At 33.7% G+C, this 13,428-nt stretch overlaps 2 protein-coding genes and 1 long non-coding RNA gene across 7 annotated transcripts; 2 read left to right on the plus strand and 1 right to left on the minus strand.

The window, feature by feature from the left end:
- The first annotated feature begins 507 nt into the window (after positions 1-507).
- Positions 508-8,667, plus strand: LOC140958975 (diacylglycerol kinase 5-like). Of its 3 annotated transcripts, none has more exons than XM_073416635.1 (13): positions 508-649; positions 1,199-1,419; positions 1,587-1,709; positions 1,813-1,941; positions 2,291-2,376; positions 3,006-3,129; positions 3,701-3,749; positions 4,865-4,947; positions 5,759-5,826; positions 6,698-6,772; positions 7,045-7,132; positions 7,259-7,375; positions 8,117-8,667. In XM_073416635.1, exons 2-13 carry the CDS (start codon positions 1,219-1,221, stop codon positions 8,438-8,440), a joined length of 1,467 nt encoding a protein of 488 aa, XP_073272736.1. In that variant the 5' UTR covers positions 508-649; positions 1,199-1,218; the 3' UTR covers positions 8,441-8,667. The 3 variants fall into 3 exon arrangements, with proteins under 3 accessions (XP_073272736.1, XP_073272738.1, XP_073272737.1); XM_073416637.1 differs by having other exon boundaries at positions 576-681; XM_073416636.1 differs by having other exon boundaries at positions 598-742.
- Positions 8,498-9,077, minus strand: LOC140958976 (uncharacterized). Its single transcript, XR_012171861.1, has 2 exons — positions 8,998-9,077; positions 8,498-8,949 (listed from the first exon to the last, which is right to left on the minus strand). It is a non-coding gene; the product is annotated as an uncharacterized lncRNA (long non-coding RNA).
- A 551-nt stretch (positions 9,078-9,628) lies between these two features.
- LOC140958506 (uncharacterized) lies at positions 9,629-12,741 on the plus strand. 3 transcript variants are annotated; one of them, XM_073415965.1, is made up of 7 exons: positions 9,629-9,775; positions 10,357-10,484; positions 11,206-11,544; positions 11,623-11,669; positions 11,913-11,972; positions 12,248-12,380; positions 12,488-12,741. In XM_073415965.1, exons 2-7 carry the CDS (start codon positions 10,370-10,372, stop codon positions 12,502-12,504), a joined length of 711 nt encoding a protein of 236 aa, XP_073272066.1. In that variant the 5' UTR covers positions 9,629-9,775; positions 10,357-10,369; the 3' UTR covers positions 12,505-12,741. The 3 variants fall into 3 exon arrangements, with proteins under 3 accessions (XP_073272066.1, XP_073272065.1, XP_073272067.1); XM_073415964.1 differs by having other exon boundaries at positions 9,649-9,799; XM_073415966.1 differs by having other exon boundaries at positions 9,655-9,812.
- Positions 12,742-13,428: the final 687 nt, after the last annotated feature.

The raw sequence follows: 13,428 nt of genomic DNA on the forward strand, positions 1-13,428 counted from the left end.
GGAGCATGGATCTTTTCCTTTGTGATTGATTAAACTTATAATTACAGACATATCTTCTTCTTAATAAATTACAAGATTTCAGCTGTAAAAAAAAAAAAAAGGGAATAATTCGAGTGATTATTTGTTGGCGGCTTCAGCATCAAAGTCGCGTTTGGCTGAACTAGAATCGCATTTTGGTGATATCTTAAACCAAGTCAACTGAATTAACTGACATCCCACCAATCATATATCAAATTATTATTTAATAAATAAAATTATCATTTAATAATTTATATCCTTAATCAAAGTTAAATCCGGCAAGTAATTTTGATACAGGGGAAAAAAACATTTTTATCATTCCAAAAATATTATTTATTTATCCTTCATATTTTTAATTTTCAAAAATTGATGACTTTTATTTTAAAATTTTTTAAAAATAATTTATTCTTTTTTTCTCAATCGCATGTATTGTGTTTATCACGAGTCAATGCCAACGACCGGCCAGTAAGTATAACAATTCTAAATAATAATAATAATATTTTTTACGCGTCTACGTCTACGCCAGCTTGGTTGCTGCCCTGTCAATCTCTCATCACCATTTCATGATCCGAATTTCGTTGAAGATTCACTAGTGATCCCTCAAAAGCACACACCTTTCTCTAATTTTCATGTGAGATTTTCTTGTTGTTTTGTCAATTTCTGGTGAACTCTCATCTGGGTTTTTGTTCATCTTTAATAATTATATTTCTGCGTGATCATATTGGTATGTTTGTATTTTCCTTGATCAGATCGAAATTTAAGTCACTCTAATTGTTCTAACATTCTGTAGAAACCAGAAAGAGATCACAATTTCTGCATGACACCATCGAATTTGACTGATTTTTTTCGGACCATGGGTGGAGTTACTTGTTATATGGCGATTAACGTTCGTCTAAGTGCCTGTATTAGCCTTTGAATTTGTTTTAAGGTTAGGGTCAGTTGTAGGAGCTTTTGATATTTTGTAACTACTTAAATATTTCTATGTTTAATATCAAAGTAAAATAAAGTAAGACGCAGAGCCTAAAATCATCTTTATTAGCTACGAGGTATTACAATCAAAAGCAGCTAATGATTTTGGCCTTTTGCTTTTTATTTGATCCAGTGCTTTATTGAATTTCAATGCGTGTGTTATGCTATTTATGTAAAAGGAATTACATATACTTTATTTTTTTTCCTGCAGACGCTGACTTGTAATTAACAATGGCAAGTTCGGATCTTGATTCTAAGAAATTTGTGAAGGAGTTTTATATCCCTAGCTACATACTTGTGTCTGACTTGGAGGCTGAGTGTTTACCTAATGTACCCGAGTGCCCTGTTTTGGTATTTATCAATTCCAAAAGTGGTGGTCAGCTTGGTGGAGATCTTCTCATTACTTACCAAACCATACTAAACAAAAACCAGGTGAAATTATCTTTGCTTATTAGTATTTACTTTTTTCAAGAATAAAGTTTTTGGTAGTGGAGCAATCAACTTTTTATTACAAGTAACTAGAATCTTTGACTTGCAGGATTATTCTGTTAGTTTACCATAATATAAAAAACTTTTGCGGTCCTCTTTTGTTCTTTCAGGTGTTTGATTTAGGAGAAGAATCTCCCAACGGTGTGCTGAATAGGTTTTTTACCAACCTGGAAAAGCTCAAGCTTAATGGAGACGGATTTGCTTCTGAACTTGAGAAGAAGTTAAAAATAATAGTGAGTTTCATCACAGTAGATTGTGTGAAGTTGATCTTTACTTTTTATGGTTATCACCTTCATTTCTATTTTTTCAAAGCATGTGATAGTCTGTAACTTGAAGGTTGCCGGGGGAGATGGTACAGCTGGCTGGCTTCTTGGAGTGGTTTCTGATCTAAAATTGACTCAGCCGCCGCCTATTGCTACAGTGCCTTTGGGAACTGGAAATAATCTTCCATTTGCATTTGGATGGGTACAAAAAATTCACCGCCTTTTGAAGCAATACCAGCTGATGCCCTCGTGGATATGCTTTTCATTTTTAACTCTGTTTGAGCATGATTTCTGAGGACTTGAATTAGCCTGTTGCTATTGGAATGCATTCATTTGGCTGTTGGATAATATTCAAATTCATTGCCATCGACTTTAATAACATTTTCTTACCTGACCTGCAATCTTCTAATGTTGGAGTGTGTGTGTGAACTTATATTATCACGATCAGCTCAGTCGACGTGACGGTTACTTCTCTGGGAAGAAATCCATGTTGTTGTTCCAATGTATTTGTAAATATTCTGTTCAAAAATTTCTAAGCCTTTTGTTTACAGGGTAAGAAAAATCCTGGAACAGATCGTAATTCTGTGCTCTCATTCTTGGATCAAGTGCGGAAAGCAAGAGAAATGAAGATCGACAGGTAACTTTCATTCACCTTTATTAAATTAAGGGAGTTCTTTCTAAATAATATGATTGTTTTAAGCTGTTACAATTTGAAAATAATTGCTTCTCATGGATTTGTCTTTATTTAAGATTACCTTTCAGTGTGAGAGACGAGCATTAGGAACTAATTGCAGTATTAGCTAGGTTTTACACTCCGACAATGTATATCTCGGACATCCATATTGTGGCGTGATCTTCCTTTCGTTTAGGAACGGGATGACCTTTATTTTTAGTAATCTAGCATTCCACACTCTCCTACTACAAAGAATTAGTATGGTAGACAGTTGTAAGGTCTCGTCACATTATGTTCTCTTTAGCTCATAAGGAGATCCATTGTCATCATAAGACCAACATTTACTTTATGTTTTTCATCGTCGAGCAGATCCTCAAATTGTCACCTTCTAACTACTAGGTATTACCCTCACAAATCATGCACGATCATAGATGAATTATTCTGTTCATAATTACAGTTTGTCTTCAATCATTGTTTTTCACCACCTCAGAGTTTGATAATGATTCATGGTGTTAAAAATCAATACTGGTTTAAAGTACATTTACAAATATTATATATATCCCTGAGGCAGTTGGCTTGTCATTGTCTTCCAGTTGGCATATTCTTATGCGGATGAGAGCACCGAAAGAAGGCTCGTGTGATCCAATCGCCCCTTTGGAGTTGCCACATTCATTGCATGCATTTCATAAGGTTTCTTCAACAGATGATCTCAATGTGGTAAGAAAGATATTTTTCACATTTAGATTATCAGCAACTCATTCTTGATCATTGCATCTCACTGTAGTGTTGTAATTTTCTATGCACCTTAGGCAGCATCTGATGTTACGTATCTCTGCCATCCCAGTATAATTTGTAGAGTTGTGGACGATAAATAAACTTTGTCTCCTATGAGCTCCTTGGTACTCGATGACTTGGATATGATCTTATATTTGTAACAACCGGATCCTATAATCCAACTGTGATAAATTTCAGGCAACCTCAAGAACATAAACAGTCTAAATCAGTTAGTTACAACTAAGCCTGTCGGGTTTTCTTATTGTCTATCTTAATCTGGAGAGCAATTTTGTCCTCGACCAAAAAATTAAGTTGATAAGTATGATTACATTAACATGGAAGGAAATCAGGCTAAGTTGCTTTTAACTGTTAATGTATAGACCATTTATTTGACTTATGCAACAAACAATTTAGTGTCTTCATTTCCTCTTTAAGTAGGATCTGATAAATGCTACTTTAAACATGAAAAAGACTGCTTCTCCTATCTTACTGTTTACATTTGTGAATGTTTCAGGAAGGTTGTGATACATTCCGTGGTGGATTTTGGAATTACTTCAGCATGGGTGAGAGAATGGTTCCCGATTGCTGTACAAAGCTACAGCTTATAATAAACTCTGCTCGTTATTTCTGCTCCGTATGCAAGGTTCTCAAAAGCGTGATGAAGCAGCTTAAGCGGGCTTCGTACCAGATTAAGCGTGAAAAAGTGTTTTTAGTTTTTATTATAATCTTAATTATATCAAGTTATTAATAGATTAAATAATACATAAACATAAAACTTTTAAAAATAAATGTATAAATTTTCAATTATCAAATACATGTGTCTCAAAATCATTAATTATGTGGAGTGAAACTTTCGTAGATCGCTGTTGGATCAAGTGTTATCTCTTAGTCGCAGAGAAAGGAAGTGTCTGGGACAAAATTTATCACATGCATTTTGCCTTTTCTTTGTTTAAAAATTTTATATTATTAAAAATATACATATTAAATAAATTTTAAATTTTATAAAAATAAAAAATAAACTCAATTTTTTTTAAAAAAAATGCGTTTTTTTTACACTTTTTACACACTTGATATGATCAACCAAAGGGTTGAACACTTTTTTCACTATTTTGTCCAAAGTGAAGCTTTTTCCTCACGCTTAATCGCGCCCAATCGATTCTTTTTCGCGCTTTTTAGAACACTGCTTTTATGCTATTAAATACTAGTAAATGCTGCTATACTTGAGCCTTCAAATATTACATTTTTCGAGATGCTATCTTTATGCATTCTATACCAGCATAGAATGGTGAAAAAAGTGCCATATAAAAGCTTGTGCTGGCACTTGTCACGGTCAAAGGCATTACTTATTCTCCTTTTGCTGTGTTCAATTGAGTTGACATCTAGCTGAGACATTCACATGTTTTCTTCTATATACTGCAAGAAATTCACTTCTCTCATTCTATTTAGGATGATGCATTGTGGTTTTTTTTGTTTAGTACTGATGTTGAATTGATTAAATTGGACTATTTTAAAGAATTCCAATAACATATTTACATTTTACATAATAAACTGATCAGAGAACAATAGTAATGATTTTGATATATGATGGTACTCACAAATGTGCAAGTAGTGGGATGCTGCAAACATTTCATACATTTGCATGAATTTTTGGTTCACAATTCTATTTTTCTGTAATTAGGAATGGATGCACAAGTGTCTTATGCATTCCACACGGAGAGAAAGCTGCATCCAGAAAAATTCAAAAACCAACTACATAATCAGGTGTTGTACAAATATAATATACACACATTGTAATTTCCATCTCTACAAACAATTATATACCATCATTTTTTTTTATTGAAGACAAGTTGTCTAGTTTGAAAGTGGAACGGTTTTATTCTGACTCTATAAGATACAGAAATATATTGAACATTCCATTAAAATGAGAATTCACTGTTGACTAAATTTATTACGCAGGATGCAAATATATTTCATAATCGATTTCCGAAATATCACTACATATACAGCAGAGAAATGAGTATAAAAGCCTTAGATAATATCACAATCTGTTTTGAGTGCACAAAATATTCTTTGAGTTCTCACCTTTAATCAAAAGTTTGTAACTCTGGCATGCCCTTGGCAGATCTTCAGTCAATAGAACAATTTTGAGGGTTTTTCATAAACTAGAATGTAGATGGATTTCAACTCATTTATGTTCTATCGCTTGAGTATGTACTGAATCTTGAAACCAGTATTACTTGATCAAAGAATAAAATAATGTTTTTTCTCGTAGGTATTGCTTTTAGAGATAATGCTCTCATAGTTGTTACTATTCATTGGCTGGAAATTAGGTGGTTCTTGGGCATGTTGTAAATTTACTGTAAAATATGCTTCTATTGTTCTGGCAATAAAGTACACAGCTTTCACGCCCTCTAAATTGGGGTGTATGATCTGCTAGCCTTCAGTGCTGCTTTAGCATAAATTTTGTTGATAGCTTTTCGTTTGTTATTGTCACAAGAGTCGGGAACAAGATATGCATTCAACTGGTATTAATCTTTGTTATAAAGAGTGATGCTCTTATTTTGTCTCTTAGAGTACATATGCAAAGATTGGATGCTCACAGGGATGGTTTATGGCTCCTATTGTTCACCCTTCTTCTAGGTGAGATTGTGAGCATTATCCGATATAATTTTTGCTTAATTATAAATTCAAAAAAGATCTGATGGCTATTTTTAAATAATTGAGTCGCTTTGGAGTTGCATACAATTTGTCCACATCACTAAAGGAACTCAACTTATGCCAAACCTCTTGATGATCAAATTGTATGTACCAGTATGTGACTACTAAGTTAATTGACATTTTTACATAATATATGTCAACTTAATTTTATTCGATCGCTACGCATTAAACTTCAGGTGAATTGTCTACAGCACTAAAATGCTGATGCTTAATACGTTCAAGACATCATTGTTTTATTTTTTAAAACTTTTTATTAATACCCTAAGCAACGTGATCAACAGTTATCTTAATCTGTAACTTCTTTAATCTATTTTCTAACCAGTTTCTTGGTGTTTGGGTATGGATAATGGATTCCATGTGTAATAGTACTAACTTATAATTGCACTATCTCTAATTTTCCATAATAACCTTATTTGTTCCTTTTGGCTAATCTTTTTTCACATCAGCATGAGAAATTCAGTGGTGCATGTTACCAGAATATGAATAAGATTTCTGACTTTTGATGGTATTTAGAGCCTGAGATATTAATGAAAATTTATGCCACACCATCAAAATGAATGCTGGCCTTATTAAATTTTTAGTGATGCGTTCATAAAATAGAACTACATGTCACCTTTCACATAGGAACGCCTGGAGGTTATTTCTTGTCTGAAAACTATAAAGTTCACAAATAGTGAGATCTTTAATTATTTTTATGTTATTTGTTCAGAATGTCCCATAATAACGTAGTTGTGTCTCTCGCTTTCTCTATAGAGTTTCGGTTTGCCGGGAACTAATGATAATTGTGACACAGGAATATGGCCCAACTTTGCAAGCTGAAGGTCATGAAAAGACATGGTGATTGGCAAGACCTCCACATTCCTCATAGGTACGATAATTATTTATTGTGCCTAACTCTATCTTTCCTGATGGAGCTCATACTCTTGAATCAGTTGCATATTGAAAGTTGAAATTTTGTGCTGTAAATTAGTTGAAGAAAACATGATGAGAATCAGCACTTTCTAAGATTGAAAAGGAGGGTAGCATCAAGCTGCTATGTCATTTTTTCGTTTTTTTTTTGTCAGATTCCTAGTTCTTGAAATAATGGAACATACATTGTTTTGTGCTTCTGATACTTTAATCTCTTGTCTAACCATGCAGCATCAGGTCAATTGTATGTCTTAACTTGCCGAGTTTTTCTGGTGGACTAAACCCTTGGGGAACTCCAAATATTAACAAACGACGTGATGTCAGTATTCTCCAGATGCATGTTTCCTTATCTCTGTTCTTAAACTTGCTCTTTGGAAAGATGGGAGATGACAACTTCTGGAATTATGTATTTGATAAGTTTTATTCTTTTTCATCTGATATACAGAGAGACTTGACTGCGCCTTATGTAGACGATGGCCTTATCGAGATTGTTGGCTTTAGAGATGCTTGGCATGGACTTGTTCTATTTGCTCCGAATGGACATGGGACACGTCTTGCGCAGGTTCAACTTGATTATTTATCAAGTACTTGATTTGCAGGGTTGTATATTTAATATATGTGATTTTTCGCAAATGATAATTTAGTAATTGCCTGCATCAAATGAATTGATACGGGAAATGTGAAATCAACAAAATCAATAGTGTGATATATATAGTTACAAAATGAATTTCCTTTGCTTTCTAAGAGGCTATGTGATGAGAACCTCGATAATACATTGATAAGGGTCCGTCTATGAATAATTGGAATCTGTCAATTACACGTAGACATTGAATTTATCAAAATTATATCTTTTTAGTATCTGGACTTACCATTGCAATAAATAGAAAAAGGTGGTTTTCAAACTTTAAAACCTTGATGAAATTCTTTTTTTATCATCATATAATCGTTGGATTGGTTTAACAAGTCATGTCAAGATCTAAATTCTGGGATCTGAGTTTGTTGTATTCGGTTGAATACATTTTCAGGAACTCGCCTGAGTATTGATTCCAGGTCTTATCTGTATATTTTAGAGTCTAGCAATACTACAAGTATACAGTGCTCCATAACTGTTACTTGCATAGATGGTCAGGTGACAAGAATGCCCTTCATTTAGACTCCATCTGATATTAACAAGTTGGTTGCATCAACTACCTTCAATTGTCTAATGGCCATCCAAATAATGGAATCATGACTGCAAGGAGTTATAAGTCACTTAGCATTTCAGTTAAATCAAGACGTTAATGTCTCGCTTTTTCTTGTATAGGCACACCGTATCCGCTTTGAGTTCCATAAAGGTGCAGCTGATCACACATACATGAGAATTGATGGGGAACCATGGAAGCAACCTCTTCCAGTCGATGATGAGACAGTAGTTGTAGAAATTTCTCATCTTGGCCAAGTTAAGATGCTTGCTATTCACGATTGTAGATCCAAAAGTATTATGGACCCGTCATCTCCTATTCCCCAATATGCTGATGAAAGGGATAGTGACAACGAAGACGACTCTGTTGGAGATGAATGGAGAAAATTCGGGGCAGCAGACACGTTCAGGATTCCAGATGAAGTCGATATTTCTCATCTTAGTTAGCCTCTCTCTCTGTCCCTTCCTATTAGGAACAACGTTCTGGATGGTGCTTTTCTGCCACGTTATGGATATCTGGTTTTGCGTATTTTCTTTTTGTTTTTTTTTTGGTGGTGACACTAAGCCAAATTGTTTTTGAACAAGTGTGAAGGGTGATCATTTGCTGATATATATTGTAGGTGCTTTTATTCAAGTCATTTGTTAATGAAGCTGTGCAATTTTTTTAGGCTTTATCAGGTTAGTCTCGGTTATATGCTGTCCCGTGTATTTACGTAAAATAAATTTTTATTATTCTTGCAATGTAAATATCTCTGAAAGTAGTATAGTTTTGGGATTTGAGTGTGCTAAAGTGATCAAGGGAAAAGGAAATATACGGAGGAAAGGGCTTAGTGAACTGTAACCATGAAAAGATTGGAAGATCTGACCAAAGAAGGTGATAGTCCTGTAGATTCGTTCCCATGGTTCGATCTTTCTCATTAAAACATGGCGTGTTGGGTGCCAATCCTTTTACATTGCTATTCTCCCTCACAACAAATAAATCTTCAGTGCATTTCAGCATTGACCTTGCAAAGGATGGTACGACGTCATCGGGGATTTTGATGATATGCTTACTAGTTTTAAATGAACGATGTCTCACTGTAAAAAAAATTTTGCGAATGACCTTAAAAAAATGCAGGATAAACCAACACCAAATGAAAATTAAAAATTGGGAAGGTTTGATTTTAAATTATGGTCAAACAAATGACATTTTATTAAGTGTTTCGATGTATAAAAAAAGAAATATTGAATTGAAATTGGAATTGGAATTGAAATTGGAATCCATGAAATTGGAATTCTATTTTGGCGTTTGACAAGGATTTAAAATATAATTTGGAATTCTATTTGACAATAAAAAATTATATTTCTTATATTAAAAGAATTATATTGCTTATTTTTAAAATTATTTTTTATTAATAATATTTTATATAAATTCTCATATATATTTTTTAAATCAAGAACAAAAATGTATTTTTAACCTATAAAAAATATTTTCATTAGATAGTTTTTTTAAGAAATGAAAAAAATATAAAATTTATGAAAATGAAATTAAAAATAAAGTTACCAAAATTTAATAAATTAGGCATTTAGTAAATATATATATAATCAAATATTTGAATAGAAATTATTATTTTTTAATTCAGATATTTACCGAATCAACTGTTCTCGCACGCTAAAAATACTAAACCCACGTGTCTCTCTCCATATCTCATTCCAATTTTTGATTTGAAGAGACCGACAATGGAGACGGTGAAGTTATAGCTTGAAGAGGAGGCTAGGGTTCGAAATCTTGGGTGAATAAATGTGCGAGCTTCATCTCTGTATTTCGTACGAAATTTTGGTCTATGAAACTTTGATTTTGAGCGCATGAATTTATATTTAAGTGGGAGTCTATGGAAATGAAATTTGATTGATAATTTATTTTTTATCATTATGTGAGATTTAAGTTGAATTTAGTAAGGAGATTTGATTTCAATTCTCGTTATAGAAATTCCGTGCTGCTGTTTAATGTGCGTAAATTTTTGGTATATTGTGAGAAATGAACAAAATTGTAAAAAGTGAGGCAAAACAGAATTCTCTGTTTCAGAGTGGACTTTTAAATTCACAATCCAGAAGCTCTCTAGGTTCGATTTGGCAAGAAAAATGTAATTTTTAAAATCAAGAATTTTTTGAGAGGTTTTTGGATATTTAGTTTAAAATTTTGGCTTTAGAATTTGGCTCTTTTTTCTTTGTCAAGAATTTCACTATCTTCTATGCGCTGGCATCAACCTGCATTGGAGCTTTTATGGTGAAATTTCACGTTTCAGATTGTTTAGTGGGATGCTGTATTTTGAATCTGATTATAATTAACGATTAATCTGTTTTTGTTCTTTTAACATCAATAGATTGATAATTTCCATGGCAAAGCGAAGAGTACGAAAAAATACCAAACAGTCTGCGAGCATTGGGAACAATGATGATCAATACGGTATAACATTAGAGAAGAAAGAACCAGCATACCAAGATTATGAAGGTATTGGATTTCACCTGTACCCTACCTTGATCCTGTCATCTGATTCGATATTCAATGATTTCTCGCAAAGTGCTGTTTAGCTTTGGGAAGCTGATGATCTTAATTTTTTATAGATTTCTTTGAGTTTTGGGTGGCTCACAATTCCAATGGCCCAATGCTACACGATTCTTTTCTGGAGTTTGTTTTTACCTTTAGGATTTCTATATTCTTTACTTTCTATATGGTGATCCTGGATATTAATTGCATTTGCGGCCATGTTGAGCTTGAAGATATGTTAACATGCATATGTAGTTATAAATATTTGTATGATCTAATTTAACCAGGAGAGGTGCAATACAAGTTATCAAGATTTTTATTATGTTATTTATCTTGAGATATTGGTGCTTAAACTCATTAAAGAAAAAGATATTGGTGCTTAATTATTGTACAACAATGGATAAATTTTATCATATTCTCTTATTGCTGTTAGCTCCGTTTACACTCATGGATCTGAAATAATATATTCATAAAATGTAATTTAGATGTGAAATTTTGATATTTAAGATGACTGGAGTTTAGTAGTAGAACTTTGGTCCATATATTATTCCATTAGTAACTATGTGTATCATTTCTTCTGAACACTGACAAACATCAGAAATTAAGATTCTGCTATTCCTTTTTTTATTTGTTTTACTGGCTCTTGTGGTGATCTTACATGGATAAAACTTAATTTTGTTTTCAGTTGAACGTCAAAGTGCTGCGATCAGGGCTCTTAGGGATGTAGAAATTGATCAGCTGCAGACTATGTTACGGTTACATCGTTCGTATTTCAGCCAGGAACAGTTGCAAGTCCCATTACTGCAGTTTTTTAAGGAAAACCTTCCAAATCTAACCATTGCAGGGACTGGGATGGATGGCCAGTATGATGTGCAATGGAAAGATGCGGACGGGAACTTGACTCTCAACCAGGCAGATGAGAGAACAATACACACTTCTCTTTTACATGGGCTGTCAGTTGCTTATCCTGATTTCTCAGCTGGAATTCCATCTTTGGGAGGCTTTGAATTTTCAAATAAATCTGGTATTTAGAACTTTTTGATACATAGATGGTTCCATTTCTTTCTATTTTTTCTGACGCCTTTTATTGATTATATTGCAGTGAAAACAGTCCCTTTTGAGGCTGATAAACTGCAGATCAGTGGCCTTGTATGTCTGCGATTAACTGATGCAGTTGGATACTCTTTATTGTGTCCCACGTCTGCTCGTCTTAGTTTGCATAAAAAATGCCTCTTTCTCATTATTTTGAACAATTAAAACCATCAGATATTTTTTTCGAAAATTCCTCCTAATTTCCTCTGGTGGAAATAGCCCAAGACTTCTCGGTTCCTTTGTGTTGGCTTTCCTAGTTTCGTCTTTCAATTCTGATTCTCTGAAAATAAAAATTTTCAGGTTTTGGAAGGTCCTGATTCTCAAGTATATGAGCTGAAGAATGGCCTGCGAACTCCAGATGTATGTATCTTCACATAGCTTCTAAGTTATAATGATAGCATGCAAGTGCTTTTTTTCTGTTGGTTTAAATTTGCAATAATTTAAAGGTTGAAGCAAATTTCAAGTTGCTGAAGTATAGACAACTGGAAAAGAAGAGCTTTCAACTGTTGATGTGATCTTTTAAAGATAAATATGATTGTGATTGGTTTCTTACAAAGTTAATCTTATTCATTTGGTGGCTTAGTGATATGTTCTATAGTATCTTGAGTTATTTGCATGTTGATTTACAATTGCAGGTCAGCAACAACAGGTTGTCCGTTGGAATGACACCCAAAACTCTCAGGCTTCCAAAAAATGGGGAGATGCTCTTATCTGTGCACGGATCTCCCCTTGGTGTTTACAAGGAAGACAACATGGAAACAATACAAGGTATGCTTGCAGATGTTTTAACTATTTCAAACTATACGACCATCTAGAAATTTAAGCACTGCATATCTAGATAATTTCTGTATAAAATCCTTTATTTCATATTGCAGAGACGGAAGATGGTTAGATTTTACTAGAAGCAGAATGATGTTAGCAGATGTAGTTTGTTTTGCATTTCTCCTAGTACATTTGAGTGTAGTTACTGTATCCAGACATTTTTCTGTTTCTTTAACAAAGCTATGTAGCTGGTGAGTTTTATGGCGGCCGATATTATGGCAACAAGATACATATCTTCAATGCTAAAATATGTACCTCATGTAGATTTTGCATATGTGCTTCTGACTAAATTGATGTTTTGATGAAACGGATTGGTGCCTCTGGAGGTTTTTTCATGAATCCATATAATATAGTCCACTTTTATCTGAAAAATTCCATTTTTCTATACCTCTTCCACATCATGCAACTCAGAAGCTGTATCTAGAACATAAGCCAACAGTTTCTTCATCTTGACACAAATCCAGTTGGATTCCCTGAGGTTGTCGCATCAACATCCTCGTCTAAATATAGTACTGTGTTTCAGGAGATCATATACAAAGAAATGTCTAGGTTCACATAAATCTCGACGAACTTATGTCGTCTTTCCAACCATAAATTCCAAGTCTTCATACTACAAACCAGAGGCAAATATGGCGAAATTGTTGCCACCAATCTTTTCTGATTATTCTCTTGTTGCATGCGGAACGATGTGTCTAATTCTCCCACCAAAATTAAATCCTGGATTCTCTACATCGAATAGTTTCTGTATAAAATGTATCTACCGTCATCATTGATGCTTCAAACAGTTGATTCTTTCAATTCTACTGTTGCATCACCGAACTATTAAAACATGTACGTGCTGGCGGTGTTGCGCTACAGCCCACATACAAAATTATATCTCCAGCGGTCAAACAGGCCAATCTATGGCCGGACAGGTTGGAAATCCTCAACTCAAGTCAAAGTGAGTTCGAGTTAGGCGAATTGGCTTAAAAAAAAAACAATCATTGTAATTAAT

The sequence above is a fragment of the Primulina huaijiensis genome, chromosome 15, assembly GCF_012295235.1.
Source record: "Primulina huaijiensis isolate GDHJ02 chromosome 15, ASM1229523v2, whole genome shotgun sequence".
NCBI lineage: Eukaryota > Viridiplantae > Streptophyta > Magnoliopsida > Lamiales > Gesneriaceae > Primulina > Primulina huaijiensis.